We start from the raw sequence: 19,096 nt of genomic DNA on the forward strand, positions 1-19,096 counted from the left end.
CCCTTCTCTCTCTCTGTCTCTCCTCTGTCTCTCCCTCTCCTCTCTAAAATGAATAAATAAATAAAAATAGTTTAAAAAAAAGAAAAAAAATTCATCAAGCAACACACTTCTGATGTGTCCTTCCTGCACTTTTCAACAACAACAAAAAAATTTAAACTTAATAGGAGTCCAATTAGAGTAGAATTACAGGTAATTTTCACCTTTCCATAATAGAATAGAAAAAAACCCTAGACCTTCTTTCTCCCAAAAATAATCTTATCTATCATAAGGGGTTTTTAATATCAAACTAAGAGTCCTGGCCAGATAGCTCTATTAAGCATCATCCCGAAGCACAGACATTGCCTGTTCCACATTGCTGGTCAGGGCACAAATAGGAACAGATCAATGTCTCGGTCTCTCTCTCTCTCTTTTCCTCTCTCTCTAAAGTCAATAAACAAACATTTAATCATCAAACTAGAACCCACACACGCACACAGCAGCTTCTGGGGTCCATGTCCCAATCCACCACAAATTTTCTCCTCCTAGGGTTTTTTCTCTCTTGTCCATAACGAAAAGGGCCAGGCTGGGGCCTCCCAGGAACACACAGGGCCTCTGAAAAGTGGAAAACGGCAGGTCCAAGTAGCATGAAAGACAGCTACAGTTTGAAAGATGACAAATCACCTCTCTGGGCCCCTCCATCTCTGGATTCTGTGGACTTGGGACTGGAAGGGACATTGAGCTTTGCAGTAGAGACCATAGTTGCCAGCAACCAGTATCAACAGAAAGTCAATTTCCAAAGCTGCACAACTTTGTTGTATGTTTCAAAACTACTAAGTCTTTTCATTTTTTAAAAAAGCATTTTAAATTATAAAATATAGTATGGTTGTTATAAAGAAGGCCTTAAAAAAATACCATTGGCCCTGGCCAGTTTGCTCAGTGGATAGTGTCGGCCTGATGTGCAGACATCCTGGGTTTGATACCCGGTGAGGACACACACGAGAAGCGACCATCTCCTTCTCTTCCCCTCCCTCTCCCCCTTCTCTTTCTTTTCCCCTCTCACAGACAGTGGCTCAACTGCTTCGAGGGTCAGCCTCAGGCAATGAGGATTCAAGCATCCAGCCCCAGACTGGGGTTGCTGGGTATATCCCACGAATCCCAGTCAGGGCACATGCAGGAGTCTATCTCCCCTTCTCTCACTTAAAAAAACAAACAAACCATTAAAGCCTCCCACACTCCAGGGGTAACCACTGTTTGACACTTGTTGCATAGCCTACCAGAAAATGTCATGTACAAACCCAGTCACAGGGACGCAAAGATGCCCTCTTCTGCAAAAATTGAGCCAAACTCTACATGCTGTGTGGCTCTGTCCTTCATTATCATATATAAATACAGGGGGCTCTGGGTTACGACACAGTTGTAAAATCATAATCTAGAACATAAAAACACAACTAAGCCACAGAAAAAGGAAAAGGACATAAATATACTGCACTGAAGTAATAGCTGAAACACTCACATCTCAATTTTTTATATTTTTTATGGGAGCGTAGTAAACTTGAAACATCGTATGTTGAGACTATTGTAACCCGAGGACCCCCTGTATTACCTCAAACTCTGCATGGTATTCCACTGTATGGATGTATCATAATTTAACCAGTTCCCTCCTAATTGTCATTTAGGTTACATCCAATTTTAATCTTTTACAAACAATGCTGTATGTAGCAAACATCTTTATACACAGACCCCTGTACTCTTTTGTGACGTTTTAAGGATAAATTCCTAAGTGTAAAAATATCAAATCAATGCTTAGATAGCTGCTGCCAAGTACATCTATCATCCAGTACGGTTCAACTGGTTTCATGATCCTCTCAAAACTGTCTAAAAGGATTCACTGATATCCTGTATGCTTGCCAATACAACATACTTGTTAATCTTTTTAAGTTTTTCCACTCAATAAATGATAGCTTTTTTGTTTTTAATGTAAAGTTGTTTTTAATTTATATTTCACTGATTTTTAATGAGGGTCCCATAGTAAAAAATGTAAGACATCATTTGAACTCCAGTATTTCTTGTACTTTATATATATATACTGGTCAGAACACTTTTCATTTATTCCCCTGAACATCCCATACTCCCTTCCTTAATCATTTAGGGACAAAATGATAAATCAGGAAGTCAAAATCAAAAGTATGATTATAAACTTCAGAGTAATTACTTTTATTTATTTCTAATTTTAGAAGTAATAAGCTGGCCCTGTCCAGTTGGCTCAGTGGTAGAGTGTCAGCCCAATGTGTGGATATCCTGGGTTCAATTCCTGGTCAGGGCACACAGGACAATCACCTGTCTGCTTCTCCATTCCTCACCCTCCCACTTCTCACTCTCTTCCCCTCCTGCAGCCATGGCTCGACTGGAGCACAATGGCCCTGGATGCTGAGGATGCCTCCATGGCCTTTGCCTCAGGCACTAAGAGCTCGATTGCTGAGCAAGAGCAATGCCCCTAGCCTGACCTGTGGCGGCGCAGTGGATAAAGCGTTGACCTGGAAATGCTGCAGTCCCCGGTTTGAAACCCTGGACTTGCCTGGTCAAGGCACATATGGGAGTTGATGCTTCCAGCTCTTCCCCCCCTTCTCTCTCTCTCTCATTTCTCTCTCTCCCTCTCCTAAAATGAATAAATAAAATTTAAAAAAAAAAAAAAAAAGCAATGCCCCAGATGGGCAGAGCATCGCCCCAAGTGGGCTTGCTGGGTGGATCTGTCACATGTGGTTGGGGCATGTGCGGGAGTCTGTCTCTGCCTCACCACCTCTCACTGAATAAAAAAGAAAAAAAAGTAAGTAATAAGCTATTAGAAAAAGACTGACTCAAAATAGATCAGGTATGATCATTTTTTTTTAAGAGCGAGAGAGAGACAGGGTCAGGGATGGACAGACAGAAATAAAGAGAGATAAGAAGCATCAACTTACAGTAGCAGCACTTTAGTTGTTCATTGATTGCTTTCTCATATGTGCCTTGACCACAGGGCTGCAGCCCAGTCAATGACCCCTGGCTCAAGCCAGCAACCTTGGTCTCAAGGCAGAAACCTTGGGCTCAAGCCAGCGACCATGGGGTCATGTCTATGATCCAGTGCTAAAGTTGGCAACCCAGTGCTCAAGCCTGATGAGCCCACACTCAAGCTGGGACCCCGGGAGTTCTGAACCTGAGTTCTCAGCATCCCAAGCTAATGCTCTATCCATTGTGCCACCTCCTAGTCAGACCAGGTATCATCATCTTAAAGTAGTCTCAAGTTTTTTATTTGTCCCAATGAGATCTTTGTCTAAAACATGACCAAAAGACCTTGTCTTACCATTGAGTTTTTTCACTGCAATTGACTAGAATGTAAGCAGAAGGTGGGCATATTTGCCACTTAGCAGGTGTAACCCCAGTGCCCACCAGCATAGTCTGGCACAAGTCTGGCAACATGAATTACTGCAGGGGATGGACAGGAAAAACATGTTGAAGTATGGCTAAAAAAAGACAACAGTTCTCTTGGTATCTTGACAAATACACCTGAAGGCAATTATGCCCCAGGAGATTGTTCCAAAAGTGGCTTGGATGACACCTATGGATTATGTGCATGGTCTTATGGCAACTACCTCAAAAGAGGTGATGCTTTCCTGAATATGTACATTCTGGTGTATGTGTATATATATGGGTATTTAGTTGCGCTTCAGACACTATCACAGTTACATGAAAAAAGTCACGTGACTCCTCACATACAAATTAGAGAGATCAAGAGTTCAGCCTTGCCCTAGCCAAATAGCTCAGTTGGTTACAGTGCTGTTCCGATATACCAAGGTTGTAGGTTCGGTCCCTGGTCTGGGCATATATCGATCAACCAACGAATACACAGGTAAGTGGAAGAACAAATTGAGGTTTCTCTTTCTCTCAGATCAATAAGGAAAAATATATATTAAAAAAAGGAAAGCTTCGGCACTGGCCGGTTGGCTCAGCGGTAGAGCGTCAGCCTGGCGTGCGGAGGACCCGGGTTCGATTCCCGGCCAGGGCACATAGGAGAAGCGCCCATTTGCTTCTCCACCCCCACCCTCTCCTTCCTCTCTGTCTCTCTCTTCCCCTCTCACAGCCAAGGCTCCATTGGAGCAAAGATGGCCCGGGCGCTGGGGATGGCTCCTTGGCCTCTGCCCCAGGCGCTAGAGTGGCTCTGGTCGCGGCAGAGCGATGCCCTGGAGAGGCAGAGCGTCGCCCCTGGTGGGCATGCCGGGTGGATCCCGGTCGGGTGCATGCAGGAGTCTAAAAAGGAAAGCTTCTAGAATGTTCTAGAATGAGGCCCCCTGCTGAGTCCTAACTCCAGCTCTGCTACTTCTTCTGTGAGCCTCCACCACCACCCCCCAGGCCTCGGTTTCCTTATCTGGACATCAGGAGAGCAGGACCTACCACAGCAGTGTTGTGAGGACTGAGAAGACATGTGTACTTTCAGGGTTCTGCAAGGCTCTCAGCAAATGGGGCCTACTGGATGTCCCTAACAGCTACAGCCGACCCCGAGTCATACTGAGTTTGAGGCCGGCTAGATAGACCCTGACCCGTCTGAGAAGAAAAGCCTGCACAAGAGTGAGCCTACCTCCCACTTGCATCCCATATGCCGGGCAGGTGATTTTCCAGGGGGCATCCAAGGTACCTTGGTTTTCATGCGGACACTCCGCCGCACATTCATGGTGTCCCCTTTCATTCCGCGCTTATGAGATTTCTGTGGAAAGGGACAAACCCAGGGTCACTTCCCCACAGAGCTGGCCATGGTGCCACTCCGGCGGCATCCACCTCCAACTCTACAAGGGAGCCTTTTCTCACTAAGGCTACTGCTGCCATTTCTGGGTACCAGTACTGCCTGCTTTCTAACCAGGCAACTGAGCTCCTAGAGCAAGTGTGCTCATCTCTCAAACCTTTGGAGTTAGCAGAGCAAAAAATCTGACCTGAGGTGTCGGCCTGCTCCACAGCTTGAACCTAGCCCCACAGGCGTGCTCCTACCTGGCCGCTGGCCGCTGATGGTTTCGGGAGTTTTTTTATGTGGACGTGGACGGGGGTGTTCTCATCCACATGAACATGTAAGGGAGGAGTTGAGGGGCGGTCCTTCATGGTTCGCTTCTGACAGGCCGAGGAGGACAACACAAAAAAGGCTGAGCTGTGGGTGAGTAAACTGGGCATAAAAAAACCAGAGCTTGCAGCCTCTGGAGGCCACTGAAAGCCTAGCCACCAAGCAAGCAGGACAGCTACTAACTACTGGCATGCAGGCAGGAACCAAGGCGACAGTGCCATCCAGCAGGCTGCTGCAAAGATTCCAGATGAAGACCACCAAAGGGGCCTCGGTCCAACCGAGAGAAGGGTCTGCAAGACCCACAGATTCTACAAAAGAGCCCAAACCCATGCCCCAGGGTCCTCAGAGCTGGCCCTCTGTCTCAGCCTGCTGGAACGCAGAGTTCTTCCTTAGCCCTAGTGTGGCACAGCTGGGAAGTACGTGAATCCTTCTACACCGTAATCTAAACTGGACATGCGCATTATTAGCACAGCAAACACACAAAATGATTAGGGTGCAAAATAAATCAGGCAGCAGGCAGGTAAGAAACAATGAAAACAGAGAGTTGAAGGAAATGCCAAGCTGAGAAGGCTGAATAGATTCTAAAAAAATAAAAGGCAAAATTGTAACTACATAGCCCTCACTCACTATCAGCTCTTATTCCCTCTCCAATTTATTTTCTTCTTCTTCTTTATTATTATTATTTAAGTCTATTCGAAATACTTTTGGAATTTGTCTGGAAGGATTAAGACAACCTCCTCATACCCAGCAGCCTTACCACAAGCAAACACAAAACCCAACTAATCAGCAGGATATGCATAAAGGCACCTAGCGAAGTGCCAGGCTCCAGGGGTGCCAGCAGGTGAGGCAGCTGTGGAAGAAGTATGCAGAAGCGTTTCTGGCAGGCCTGCAGGCCACAGGGCTGCTCTGGTGCATGTCACCTACCGTAACAGTCACACTGGGTGCAACACAAGGTGTCCTCAAGACCTTTTTCTGCGTGAGACTTGTTACGCCGTTCTTTCCACACGATGGAAACCTGCACCCAGGCACAAGAACCAGATCATAAGCAGGACATTACGAATTTATATACTACATATGGTGCATCATAAATTGACAGCAGGAGAACCCATCTGGAATCACTCGGCTCCCTTTACATGAGCACCAGACATGCATGGTGTCCCCGGCAGTGGGATGGAAACAGTGGTAATGGGTGTTCACAAGGCTGGACTTTTAACCTGTCACTGCATCACACATATTGTGACCTTTTGCTGAAAAGCCCAGCTATCATCCTGTCAGGTGACAAAAAGGCACCACATGAGCAACAGTCAACATACTAGTTTGGTCAAGGGTGAACGTGCCCAGGACAGTTCCTGGAGCAGAGGGGCTCTAAAGAAATGCTCAGTTAAGGACCGACATAAAAAGACAGGGCAATAGGCTCAGGAACAAAGTCCCGATGACTCAAATTAATAATATCAACAAATAGTCAACTAACAAAATGAAACATTACTATGTCCCAAAATATCCGACTTGCTACTCTTTAAGCTCCTAAGAAGCCGGGTTATTTTTGGTTTGGGGGTATTTAAATATCATGTGTAATTCATCTTGCTTATATATAAATAGCCCCATCACCAGATCTGCAAATATAACAAACATTTCATCTCTACAATTTGGCAGCCATACATCCGAGAATTCCAGGATGGGAAGGGACTTGAAAAGTTCATTTGATTCATTCCACTGCCTCCTGACAGCCCCAAAACATGACTAATCCCTCCCAACAAATACCTGGGAAAAAATAATGCAATATAAAAATTCTTGACCCTTTTCCTATGTATTTGGCTATATTATATCACACCTTGATAAAAAAGAGTATTTATTGAGCCCTACTAATCATTTCGCTGAGGAATATCAAATCTGAGTAGACAGGTTTTTCCCTCCTCACTTAGAACAATTTCTATTCACTTGAAGTCAGTAGTAGATTTGGGTCATCTCTCCCCCTCAGTGGACTTCCCATCAAACCACTCAGATTCCATCAACATCTTGCTAACTGCCACATCCACCTCCTACAACATTGTCATTTATTCACACCTGGTCTCCTTTCAAAAGGATGTGAGCCTTGTACTTCATTGAGACAACAATAGTAACTATATTTTGCTACCAGGAACTGGGACAACTGGGAAGAGAGGGGAGAGGTAAGGAAGGGAGGGAGGGAGCAAAGCTGGAATTGCGTGCATGCACTTTTCCCCTCCTTCCCTTTAAAAATGACTTCAAAATATTCTGGTCCAGACTTTCAATACACTGAACAGTGAAGCTATAAAGAGAAGCCTCCAGCAAGCCTGCCCTGGGGGCCCCTGACCACCTTTCCCTGCCCTCAGGCAAAGGTGCCCCCCACACTGGCAGTACCTGGGGGAGCCGCCTGAGGATGAGGCAGACATGACTAGGCATCAAAGCCCCAAAGGTGGGCAATTGGGTCAGCAGGCTCTGCTCAGGGGGACCCAGAGGGGCTTGTCAATGAGAATCTCAGGGGCCCGGCATCAAACGTCCTCTCTGAGGGGAGGAGGGTGGAAGCTTTGGGGGTGGCAGTTGGATGAAAACTTGGGATGCGCTCCTCTCTACTGTCCAAGTCGCACAGCAACTGTCCTGCCAAAGTGGGGGGAGAGAGGAGAGGCTGAGCGACCTGCGGGGCGGCGGGTGGGCGCTGGAAAGTGGGTACTGAGGGTAGATGGGAGCTCCCCACCCCAGGGAGGCACGGGAAGAGAAACTGCAGGGAAAGGACTACCACGCCCAGGCCCCGACGGGAGGGAGGGTGGGGGGCCACCAGGAGGAAAACCTGAGGTGCTGGCTGGCTGGCGTGCGTGGAGGGTGGGAGAGAACCACTAGGACCCAAGTGGGCCCGAAAGGGCCGGAACCGGCGCAGGGAACTGAGGGTGTGGCGGGATACTACTGGCCGGGCCAGGACAACTGTCTCCTAGGAGAAGGGGGCGTTCCCCGCTGAATAGATACCCAGAGAGAACCAATAGCATTTAAAGGAGGGAAAAGCCGAGGCAACCGGGGGAAAGGGGCGCTCGGCCAGGAGTGGTGCCCCCTAGGACAGGGGGAAAATACTCCTGGTCGCAGCAGCGGCCGAGTTAGAGCGGATTAGACGCCCGGTCGTTCCGGCAGCACAGCGGGGCCGCGGGCAGGTGAACCTGCTACCGCGGGGTCAGGGCCCCGGAGGCGGTCCCGGGGGGACAGCGCCGCGCAGGAAGACCGGGCAAATAACTGCCGCGCCGAGGCCCGCGGGGAGCGAAGGGCGGACGAGGCGACGCCCACAGGCAGGCAAGGAGGGCGGGGGGCCAGTCTCCGTCGGCGGAGAAAAGGGACGACCACCCACCAGCGGGGAGGTGGGGATCAGTTTCTGCCCATAGAGAGAAGGGCGAAGCACTGCTGGAGGGCAGCGGAGGAGCGAGCCGAGCCCCGCCGGTGGCCAGGTGAAAGGGAAGGCGGCCGACTGGCCAGTTGGCGAGAGGAGAAGGCCCGCGCCGGTGGGCGGGGCGGGGGGCCAGATTCGGACGGGAACGGGACGAGCGCGCCTGAGGGCGGCAGGCGGGGGGCGACCCGAGGGGGACAGCGGGAGACGGCGACCCCGGCGGGGACATCCCGCCCGTAAGAACCGGCCCCAGCGGCGGCCGCGGGGCGCCTCGGAGCGCCCTAGCTTTCGCCCGCCGGCGGCCTCTCACCAAGAGCGACACGGCTGCGCCCAGAAACGTCTCCTTATGAAGTCGTTGAAGTCGGTGGCCAGGGTCGTGCCATGGAGACGCCGCGGCGGATGTAGTCCAGCTCCCGCGGCGGCTCCTCCCCGCTTCCGCCTCCTTTTCCGACACCCGGTCGGGAGCTCGCCCATTGGCCAGTTCAAACCCCCCGGTGAGCCTCTCGGGTTTCGCCATTTAGACTCGGCCGCTGGCGTCACAGAGATCCCCCGCCCCGCACTAAGTTCCGCCCACTTCCGGACCACGCGGTTCGTCGCCATGGAGACTCGCGACGCCACTAGCGGGCTTTGCCCTGGCTGGCCCCACGGTACTGGGCTTGCTGTCCTCCTCCGCCATTTCTACCCTGCCTTCCGTCCTCCTGGAGCCCCAGAACTCAGAAGAGCGCCACAGTCTAAAGCTGTTCCGTTTGATACGTTTTAAGAAACTGGGCGGAGAGGTGGGGCACAGAACAAGTTACTGGCCCGAAGAGCGCCCTGCTTCTGGGAATCCAGCCCTTTCTCTCTACTCTGTTGTTCGTGCAGAGATGGAGCCAGCCTCTACACACCGCCCTGACTCGCCCGTTCCCACATCACCTCTGTCTTTTGTCCAGACAGGAGGAAGGGTCTGACTTCCCCTTGCTCTTCACTGCCCTCCTGAACACTGAATGATGCCACTGTTTGTACAGACCTAGTCTGCTGAGGTTCTCCCTGAGCCGCCATCTTCTCAACTATGCTTCGCTGTCAGCCAATCATAGGGGGCTGTGCAGTGTCTCATGGTGCCGCTCTGGATTCTGGGAGACTTTAACATTCTCAGAGCTCGCTTGGCTTCCAGTTCCTTGACATGATCGTCTCCATGACCTTCCCCCGCACCACAGCCATGCACCCTCAGGGTTGCACAAATGATCCACCTGAAAACTTAAATCCCAATGGCTCCCTCTCCAAACAAAAATCTGCGTTTCTGCTTTGCTTTCCCAGTCTGATGGCCTACCGTATTCACTTTCCCGTGTTAAGGTGTCATTCTGCTCCCTTTGACCCATTTATATTCTCCGTGTTGAGTAAATAATGTATCTCCAAATCCCTGTAACCCAACCATCTGAGGCTCTGCAAAGGCCAAACCTACAAATTGTTGCCTCCACCCTCAGCTGAACCTTCCCACTGCCCAGCGATTGCTATATTTGTCCACAGACCCCTCCCCACCTCACAGTGGCTTCTCCAAATCTTTGCTTCTTCTTCATCCCATACTCTAAATCTTTTTTCATAGAAAAAAATAAAGCCATCAAGTAGGATTCCCTCCACCTTTTCCCACCCTCCCTCATCTTTGTCTTCCTCCACTCTTAAGTCTCCCCTCTTCAGAGGGAGAGACGTCCTTCTTCCCTCCCAAGATAAACTTCTTTTCTTTTTCTTGGATAACATTTTTTAATTGACTTTTAGAGAGAGAGGAAGAGATGAGAAGCATCAACTCTTATTTGCATCACTTGAGTTGTTCACTGATTGCTTCTCATACATGCTTTGATCGGGGGCTCAAGCCAAGCCAGTGACCTTGGGCTTCATGCCAGCGACCTTTGGACTGAAGCCAATGACCATGGGGTCATGTTGATGATCCCAGGCTCAAGCTGGAAACCCCATGCTCAAGCTGGTGAGCCTGTGCTCAAGCCAGCGACCTCAGGGTTTTGAATCTGGGATTTCAGCACCCCAGGTCAATGCTCTACTCACTGAGCCATCACCAGTCAGGCAGAAATGTGTGCTTTTACAGTTCTAGGGGCTAGAAATGTGAGATCAAGGTATCAGCAAGACAATGCTCCCTCTGAAGGCCTGAGGAAGGATCTGTTTCAGGCCTCTTTCCTGGCTTTTAGTAGCTTCTTGGTAGCAACACTTCAGTCTTCACATTGTATTGTCCTTGTGTGCAAGTCTGAGTGCTAATTTCCCCCTTTAATAAGGACACCAGTTATACTGGATTAAGGACACACGCTATTCCAATATGACCTCATCTTTACTAATTACATGTACAATGACCTTATTTCCAAATAAGGTCACATTCTGAGGTTCTAGGGGTTAGGACTTCAACATCTGAACTGTAGGGGACACAATTCAGCCCATAACATATTCAGCCCAAGTGGCACAGACAATGAAGGTGCAACTGGAAGTTAGGTTATCTGTTTCCAGAGCCCCCACTCTTTCTTCTGACTCAGATAGACCTCCCTACTCCATCTTGATTTGCTCTGTCACTGTCTGGAAGGTCACCGTGATGCCAGCGGCCATCAATGCAGCACTCCCTCTATGCCAGGTTCTGTGCCACCTGCATTAACTTATGAATCCTCACAAGTCATGTGAGATTGGCACAAGAAATGACCCCATTTTACAGAGCAGAAAACTGAGGCTAGAGAAAGGTCAAGACACTTGCCCAAAGGGCAGAGCTAGAAAGGGCAGAGATGGAACTCAAACCATCTTTCTCTGCCTCTGGGGCCCATGTTGTGGCTAACAAGACCACACCAAGGTGTGCAGAGACCACCACCATCCAAGGAGGACTCTTCTCCAGTATCTACAATTCAATAAAGAAACCAGAAGGGAACCTGACCAGTGAAGGCACAGTGGATAGAGCGTCGACCTGGGACACTGAGGATGTATAATAAAATAGGCACTGATGGGACCACTGCCCCGCTTAAGAAATAAGAGATTATTAATCTTTTTTTTAAACCAGAAGACAGCCTGACCTGTGGTGGCGCAGTGGGATAAAGCATCAACCTAGAACACCGAGGTCGCCGGTTTGAAACCCTGGGCTTGCCTGGTCAATGCATGTATGGGAGTTGTTGCTTCCTGCTCTTCCCCCTTCTCTCTCTCTCTCTCTCCCTCCTCTCTAAAAATGGAATAAATAAAGTCTTTATAAAAAATAAACCAGCCTGACCAGGCGGTGGCGCAGTGGATAGAGCGTCGGACTGAGATGTGGAAGACCCAGGTTCGAGACCCCGAGGTCGCCAGCTTGAGCGCGGGCTCATCTGGTCTGAGCAAAAGCTCACCAGCTTGGGCCCAAGGTCGCTGGCTCAAGCAAGAGGTTACTCGGTCTGCTGAAGGCCCGCGGTTAAGGCGCATATGAGAAAGCAATCAATGAACAACTAAGTTGTTGCAACGCGCAATGAAAAACTAATGATTGATGCTTCTCATCTCTCCGTTCCTGTCTGTCTGTCCCTGTCTATCCCTCTCTCCTTGTCTCTGTAAAGAAAAAAAAAAAAAAAAAGTAAAAAATAAACCAGAAGACAGTATCACAAAATGCTAACACTAAAAAATTCTTAAAGATTTTATTTATTGATTTTTGAGAGAGGAGAGAAAGAGAAAGTCGGGGCGGGGAGGAGCAGGAAGCATCAACTCAGCGTTGCTTCTCATATGTACCTTGACCAGGCAAGCCCAGGGTTTTGAACCAGTGACCTCAGCATTCCAGGTAAATGCCTAATCCACTGAGCCAACACAGATCAGACAACACTGGCAATTTTCTTCTTCTCATTCTGTTTTTCTAAATGTCAACAACGAATGTCAGCTTGTCTTGTTGGTTAGAAGTAAGGACAGGTACAGGAGCTGCATCCCCAGTCTGAGCCCCGCCCTCTTGCAGCTTGCAGCCCCTGACTTCTCCAGCCCAGGTCCAGCCTTCCCCTGTGCCCCAGGGCCTGATCACCAGTTACTTCTACCCAGGAGCACCTCCTCTAGAGACCTGATGCAACTCCCACAGCACTGTCCTGGGGACAGGAACCTGTGCTCCAGAGTAGGTCTGGCGTGTTCTTCCAGGTGACTTGACAGATCTCAAGTCCCGGGTGCAGCTGGAAGAGAAAATTCTTTTAGGCCCCTATCAAGGTTTGGTTCCTCCTGGACTCTGACTAGCCATTCACTGGCCCTGCCTCTGAGATTAAATGGATGCTGGGCTCAGCTGAGAGTCCTGGTTCTCTGGTCACCCAAACCAGCAGCTTCCAGCTGTGTTCCTTGCACCAAAAGCATATGAAACCTGACCAGGTGGTGGCGCAGTGGATAGAGCGTTGGACTGGGATGCGGAAGGAACCAGGTTAGAGACCCCGAGGTCGCCAGCTTGAGTGCTGGCTCATCTGGTTTGAGCAAAAGCTCACCAGCTTGGACCCAAGGTCGCTGGCTCGAGCAAGGGGTTACTCCGTCTGCTGAAGGCCCGCGGTCAAGGCACATATGAGAAAGCAATCAATGAACAACTAAGGTGTCGCAACGCACAATGAAAAACTAATGATGGATGCTTCTCATCTCTCCATTCCTGTCTGTCTGTCCCTGTCTATCCCTCTCTCTGACTCTCTCTCTGTCTCTATTAAAAAAAAAAAAAGCATATGAAAATTCATGGACCCCACCCCAGACCTACTGAATCAAAAACTCTTGGAGTGGGACCCAGTCACCTGTGGGGTTTTTTTTGTTTTTGTTTTTTTTAATTTTATTTATTTATTTTTTTTCTCATATGTGCCTTGACCACAGGCCTTCAGCAGACCGAGTAACCCCTTGCTGGAGCCAGCAACCTTGGGTTCAAGCTGGTGGGCTTTTGCTCAAACCAGATGAGCTTGCGCTCAAGCTGGCGACCTCGGGGTCTCGAACTTGGGTCCTCTGCATCCCAGTCCGATGCTCTATCCACTGCGCCACCGCCTGGTCAGGCCATTTGTGTTTTAATAAGTTCTCCAAGTGATTCGGCTGCACTCTAATGTTTGGGAACCACTTCCCAGACCATCGGGAGGCATCTTGGAGAGCAAACCTTGTGCTCCTTCATTTTACAGAGGGAGAAACTGAAGCATTTTACAGCAAGGAGAAGGACTTGGCCCAAGTGGCACAGGCAATTAAGTAGCAATGAAGGTGGAACTGGAAGTTAGGCCATCTGTTTCCAGAGCCCCCACTCTTTGTTCTACTCCATCCTGAATCTCTCTGTCACGGTCCGGAAGGCCACCGGGATGCCAGCAGCCATCAATGCAGCACTCCCTCTATGACTGCCTCCATGCCACCTGCATTAGCTCATGAGTCCTCATGATAATCAGTGAGATTGGCACAAGGACTGACCCTATTTTACAGAGCAGAAAACGGAGGTTAGAGAAAGGTCAGGACAGAGATGGAACTCAAACCATCTTACTCTGCCCCCAGGGCCCGTGTGCGGCTAATAAGACCACACCAAGATGTGCAGAGACCACCACTGTCCAAGGAAGACTCTTCTCCAGTATCTATAATTCAATTAAGAAACCAGAAGGGAGCCTGACCTATAGTGACACAGTGCATAGAGCATCAACCTGGGCTATGACCCAGGTTCAGAGCCCTGAGGTCACCAGCTTGAGTACAGGGTCGCTGGCTTGAGTGTGGGATCATAAACATGATCCCCTGGTCATTGTCTTAAAGCACAAAGTCACTGGCTTGAGCAAGGGGCCACTGGCTAAGCTTGAGTCCCTTGGTCAAGGCACGTATGAGAAGCAATCAATGAACAACTGAAGTACCACAACTATGAGTTGATGCTTCTCATCTCTCCCTTCCTGTCTGTCTCTGTCTCTGTCTGTCATTGTCTCTCTCTTTTATTTATTTATTTATTTATTTATTTATTTATTTTTCTGAAGCTGGAAACGGGGAGAGACAGTCAGACAGACTCCCACATGCGCCCGACCGGGATCCACCCGGCACGCCCACCAGGGGCGAGGCTCTGCCCCTCCAGGGCGTCGCTCTGCCTCTACCAGAGCCACTCTAGCGCCTGGGGCAGAGGCCAAGGAGCCATCCCCAGCACCCGGGCCATCTTTGCTCCAATGGAGCCTTGGCTGTGGGAGGGGAAGAGAGAGACAGAGAGGAAGGAGGGGAGGGTGGAGAAGCAAATGGGTGCTTCTCCTACGTGCCCTGGCAGGGAATCGAACCCGGGTCCCCCGCACGCCAGGCTGACGCTCTACCGCTGAGCCAACTGGCCAGGGCCATGTCTCTCTCTAAAAAATAAAAATAAAAATAAATAAACCAGAAAGGAGACAAAAAGTTCCTTGAACAGGCAGGACAGTTGGCAATCAGCCAATGTCCAACAGTCACTGTCATTTACTCATATGAAAACCCCTTGTCCCTTGTGCACAACTGTATAAGCAGCCCATCAGGGAGGATTAATAAGCACTGTTCTTGACTGTTCTTGCCCACTCTAAGCAGCAAGTGTGCCTAAGGGCAAGGCTTCCCACATTCTTCACAGCAGGACATCATCGAAAACCAGAATGCCCAGATAGCTCAGTTGGTTGGAGTGTTGACTCAAAATACAGAGGTTGCTGGTTCGATCCCCAGTCAGGGCATATACAAGAACAGCTCAATGTTTCTGTCTCTCTCTCTCCCTGCTTATCTATCTAAGAAAGAGAGAGAGAGAGAGAGAGAGAGAGAGAGAGAACCAAAATATTTGCCCTCTCTGAATAGTAGCCTAGAGCATATTGGAAGGTATTTGAAAGATTTTTGTTTTGTTTTTTTAGAGAGAGAGAGAGAAAGGAAAAGAGATGAGAAGCATCTACTTGTAGTTGTGTCACTTTAGTTGCTCATTGATTCCTACGTTACTTGGGGGGCGGAGCTCCAGCCAAGCCAGCGATCTTGGGCTCAAGTTGGTGACCTTGTTGATGATCCCACACTCAAGTTGGTGACCCCACGCTCAAGCTGGCGATGTTGGGGTTTTGAACCTGGGACCTCAGCATCCCAGGTTGAAGCTCTATCCACTGCACCACCACTGGTCAGGTGGTATTTGAAAGTCTTTTTTTTTTTACAAAGACAGAGAGAGAGTCAGAGAGAGGGATAGATAGGGACAGACAGGAACGGAGAGAGATGAGAAGCATCAATCATCAGTTTTTCGTTGCGACACCTTAGTTCTTCATTGATTGCTTTTTCATATGTGCCTTGACCGTGGACCTTCAGCAGACCAAGTAACCCCTTGCTCGAGCCAGTGACCTTGGGTCCAAGCTGGTGAACTTTGCTCAAACCAGATGAGCCCATGCTCAAGCTGGCAACCTCGGGGTCTTGAACCTGGGTCGTCCACATCCCAGTCTGATGCTCTATCCACTGCGCCACCGCCTGGTCAGGTGGTATTTGAAAGTCTTGAGAAAAAATTTTATAACACATTTTTCATACTATATATTCATATTAGAAATTATAGTATAAAGTATTAGGTAGATATTAAAACTCAGTTTGTATAACCTGACCTGTGGTGGTGCAGTGGATGAAGCGTCAACCTGGAATGCTGAGGTCGCTGGTTCGAAACCTCGGGCTTACCTGGCCAAGGCATGTACAAGAAGCAACTACTATGAGTTGATGCTTCCTACTCCTCCCTCCCTTCTCTCTCTCTCTTCTCTCTAATATAGAAATCAATTTAAAAAATCTTTTTTTTAAAAACCAAAGCTGTTTGTATAAAACTTCCAAATAAAATGATGCTGGGTAAAAATTTAAAAAAAGAGAGAGACAGCATGAGAGGCCATGTACGATGTGATTTCACCCATATGACAGTTTTGGAAAAGGCAAAAGCATAGGGACAGAAAACAGACCAGTGGTTTCAGGGGCTGGAGTGGGTGGAGGGCGCGGACTGCATGCAGAACGGCACTGGGGAGCTGGGGGGAAGATGTATTCTATAAGCACACAGATTCTGCATCTGCACTGTAGTGGTGGTGACGTGACTGTTTACGTGGTCAAAAATCATCAAAGTCAATTTTACTTTGATGTAGATTCAGCAGTAGTTCCCAAACCTATCAGCTGGTCAGAATGACTTGGGGTGGTCTGGTTCAAAACCAGACAGGCTTCACCCACAACCTACAGAATCAGAACTTTGGAGGGGCAGACAGGTAAGTGGTGGTGTAGTATGTGGTTTGGGGCCAGGACGGAATTCCAAAGTTCCAGCACCAGCGTAGACTTGAACCCTGAATTGCAGGCTCGAGTATGCAACCCCCTACCTGACATCTGTACTGGGACCTCAAATCTAACACATCGAAAAGTGACCTGTTAACCGGCACCTAAACCAGCCCCAACCATGGTCTGGTCCATTTCAGTTTATGGTAGTCCCATTCTTCCAGCAATTCTGCCAAAAACACTGGCATCGGCCCTGGCCAGTTGGCTCAGTGGTAGAGCGTTGGACTGGCGTGCAGAAGTCCCGGATTCGATTCCCAGCCAGGGCACACAGGAGAAGCACCCATCTGCTTCTCCACCCCTCCCCCTCTCCTTCCTCTCTGTCTCTCTCTTCCCCTCCCGCAGCCGAGGCTCCATTGGAGCAAAGATGGCCCGGGCACTGGGGATGGCTCCTTGGCCTCTGCCCCAGGTGCTAGAGTGGCTCTGGTCGCAACAGAGCGACGCCCCGGAGGGGCAAAGCATCGCCCCCTGGTGGGCAGAGCGTCACCCCCTGGTGGGCGTGCCGGGTGGATCCCGGTCGGGCACATGCGGGAGTCTGTCTGTCCCGGTTTCTAGCTTCAGAAAAAATACAAAAACAAACAAACAAAAAACACTGGCATCGTCCTCAATTCCTCTCTCTCTCTCTCTCTCTTTCTCTGTTTAGTTTTTCATAATTATAAACTTAACTCTCTTGTCTAGCTGGACTTGGAAGGGGATAAGGACAATCTAGGACCCAATGAACTGTAGCAAAAAAAGAACAGGCTGTTGTGGGCAGTCGGGTGGAGCTGCTCTTCTGGGCTATGGAAGGGGTGGGCCGGCGGTTAAGATAAGACACAGCATAAGCATGTTCACAGCTGGCAGCAGTGACCTGTTCCTGGGCTTGTCATTCCTGGACCCATGTTGCTCCAGGGCTTCCCAATACTCATGCCCTTTGTCACCTTGCCAAAGGCCACATGTTTGCCTTCCAACATTCTGCCTTGGCAGCACCGATGAAAAACTGGAACCATTTGCATTGGGTCCAGCATTTGTCATGGACAACACGCCAGGACCTATGTGCTTCAAGATGAAATTCTCATCATCACATTTCTCCCTGTAGAGGGACTTGCCGCCCGTGCCATTATGGTGCGTGAAGTCATTGCCCTGGCACGTAAATCCCAAATAATTCTGTAGAAGCAGAAATCTTCATATGCCAAATGATTTCTCCCCAGTGCTCAGAGCAGGAAAGTTGTCTGCTGTTTTTGGAACTTTGTCTGCGAAGAGCTTGAAGGAGATGAGGCCCAAGGGGTCACCCACCAGCAACCTCGAAGAACGAGGTGGGGTTGCCCCTGCTAACGCAGACCCAAGGGCAGTGGCTTTGCTGTCTGTAAAAAGCCTCCTCTTCTCTAGACGTTCTGTGGCCTTTACCTTCTCGTCACCCCCGCTGTCAACAACCTGGTGTGAGGCACCATTCTTGTGTCACGCCTGGATTATTTTAAAAGCCCCCTAACTGGTGTCCCTATTTCTACCCTGGACCGCCCTACATACAGTTCATTCTCAGTACAGTAGTCAGGGTGATCATAATAAAATATAAGCCATTTTTCTGCCTGAAACCCCCGGGGGCTCCTTATGCCAGAATAAATGCTAACATGGCCTCCAAGGTCCTCTCTGCTCTGGCCTTGACTTTGGATCCATCCTCTCCAGACCTTGCTCCTCCTTGCTCACTCTGCTCCGGCCACCTTGCTGTCTTTTTCTTTTTTTTTCTTGCTGGCTTTTGAACCCGCCAGTCCTGCCCCTGCCCTGGGACGGCTGCATACACTGCTCCCTTGGCCTGCAATGGTCTGCCCTCAGACTTCCCCACCGCTTCCCCTCGCCTCCTTTAAGTCTCTGTTCAGCTGTGAACTCCTCAGGTCATACTCAACATCTCCTCCCTCGTTTTCCTCTACAGCTCTTACCTGCTAATATTTACTTGTTTGTGTCGGTCTCCCTCACTAGAATATCAGCTCCGCAAAGTCAGGGATCATTCCTTACGTCTGTTTTATTTGCTGCTGTATCCCTAGTGCCTAAACTTGGCCCATAGAAGGTGTTCAATAAATGTTTATTTTAAAGAATGAAGGGATCCAAAGCGTGGAGAGAAGTGACATGCTCAAGGTCAGAGCCATCAGATCAATGGCTTTCATTCTTGGAACAAACAAATCACCAATCCTGCAGCACTGGCCCCAAGTCCTTCTCACAGCCATGCCAGGTCCTGGAGCCAAAGCCCGGCAGGCTGGACCTCATCCCCAGGACAAAGAGGAGAGCCCAGCCTCTGGGGCCGCTTGGCCGACTCTGCCAGGACCCACGTGCTTACGAGACCAAGTCAGGGGCCACCGTGGGAGGGGGCTCCTCTGAAGGAAACCGAGAGCTGCCTGGGCCAGGTCCTGTACCATGGGTTGGCCAGGGCAGCCACCGCCCCACCCCTCCAGTGCCTGAGAACAGGCACTGGAGACAGTGCGAGGCCCAGGCGCCCGTCT

At 49.6% G+C, this 19,096-nt stretch overlaps 1 protein-coding gene across 18 annotated transcripts in view; it reads right to left on the reverse strand.

Annotated features, from left to right (window-relative positions):
* The window catches only part of ODF2 (outer dense fiber of sperm tails 2), a 39,646-nt gene extending 30,728 nt beyond the window's left edge, over positions 1–8,918 (reverse strand). For 4 of the 18 annotated variants that reach the window (XM_066366968.1, XM_066366980.1, XM_066366973.1 and 1 more), the window contains exons 1-4: positions 8,755–8,918; positions 5,984–6,074; positions 4,993–5,109; positions 4,589–4,714 (exon numbers count right to left, since the gene is read on the reverse strand). In XM_066366968.1, the coding sequence (XP_066223065.1) occupies positions 4,589–4,714; positions 4,993–5,109; positions 5,984–6,074; positions 8,755–8,918 (498 nt within the window). Of the gene's footprint in view, positions 1–4,588; positions 4,715–4,992; positions 5,162–5,983; positions 6,075–7,438; positions 7,676–8,754 lie in introns of those variants that run through there. The other 14 variants (XM_066366983.1, XM_066366975.1, XM_066366974.1 and 11 more) reach the window with 9 other exon arrangements.
* Positions 8,919–19,096: the final 10,178 nt, after the last annotated feature.

Source organism: Saccopteryx leptura, chromosome 2, assembly GCF_036850995.1.
Source record: "Saccopteryx leptura isolate mSacLep1 chromosome 2, mSacLep1_pri_phased_curated, whole genome shotgun sequence".
In the NCBI taxonomy this organism is placed as follows: domain Eukaryota; kingdom Metazoa; phylum Chordata; class Mammalia; order Chiroptera; family Emballonuridae; genus Saccopteryx; species Saccopteryx leptura.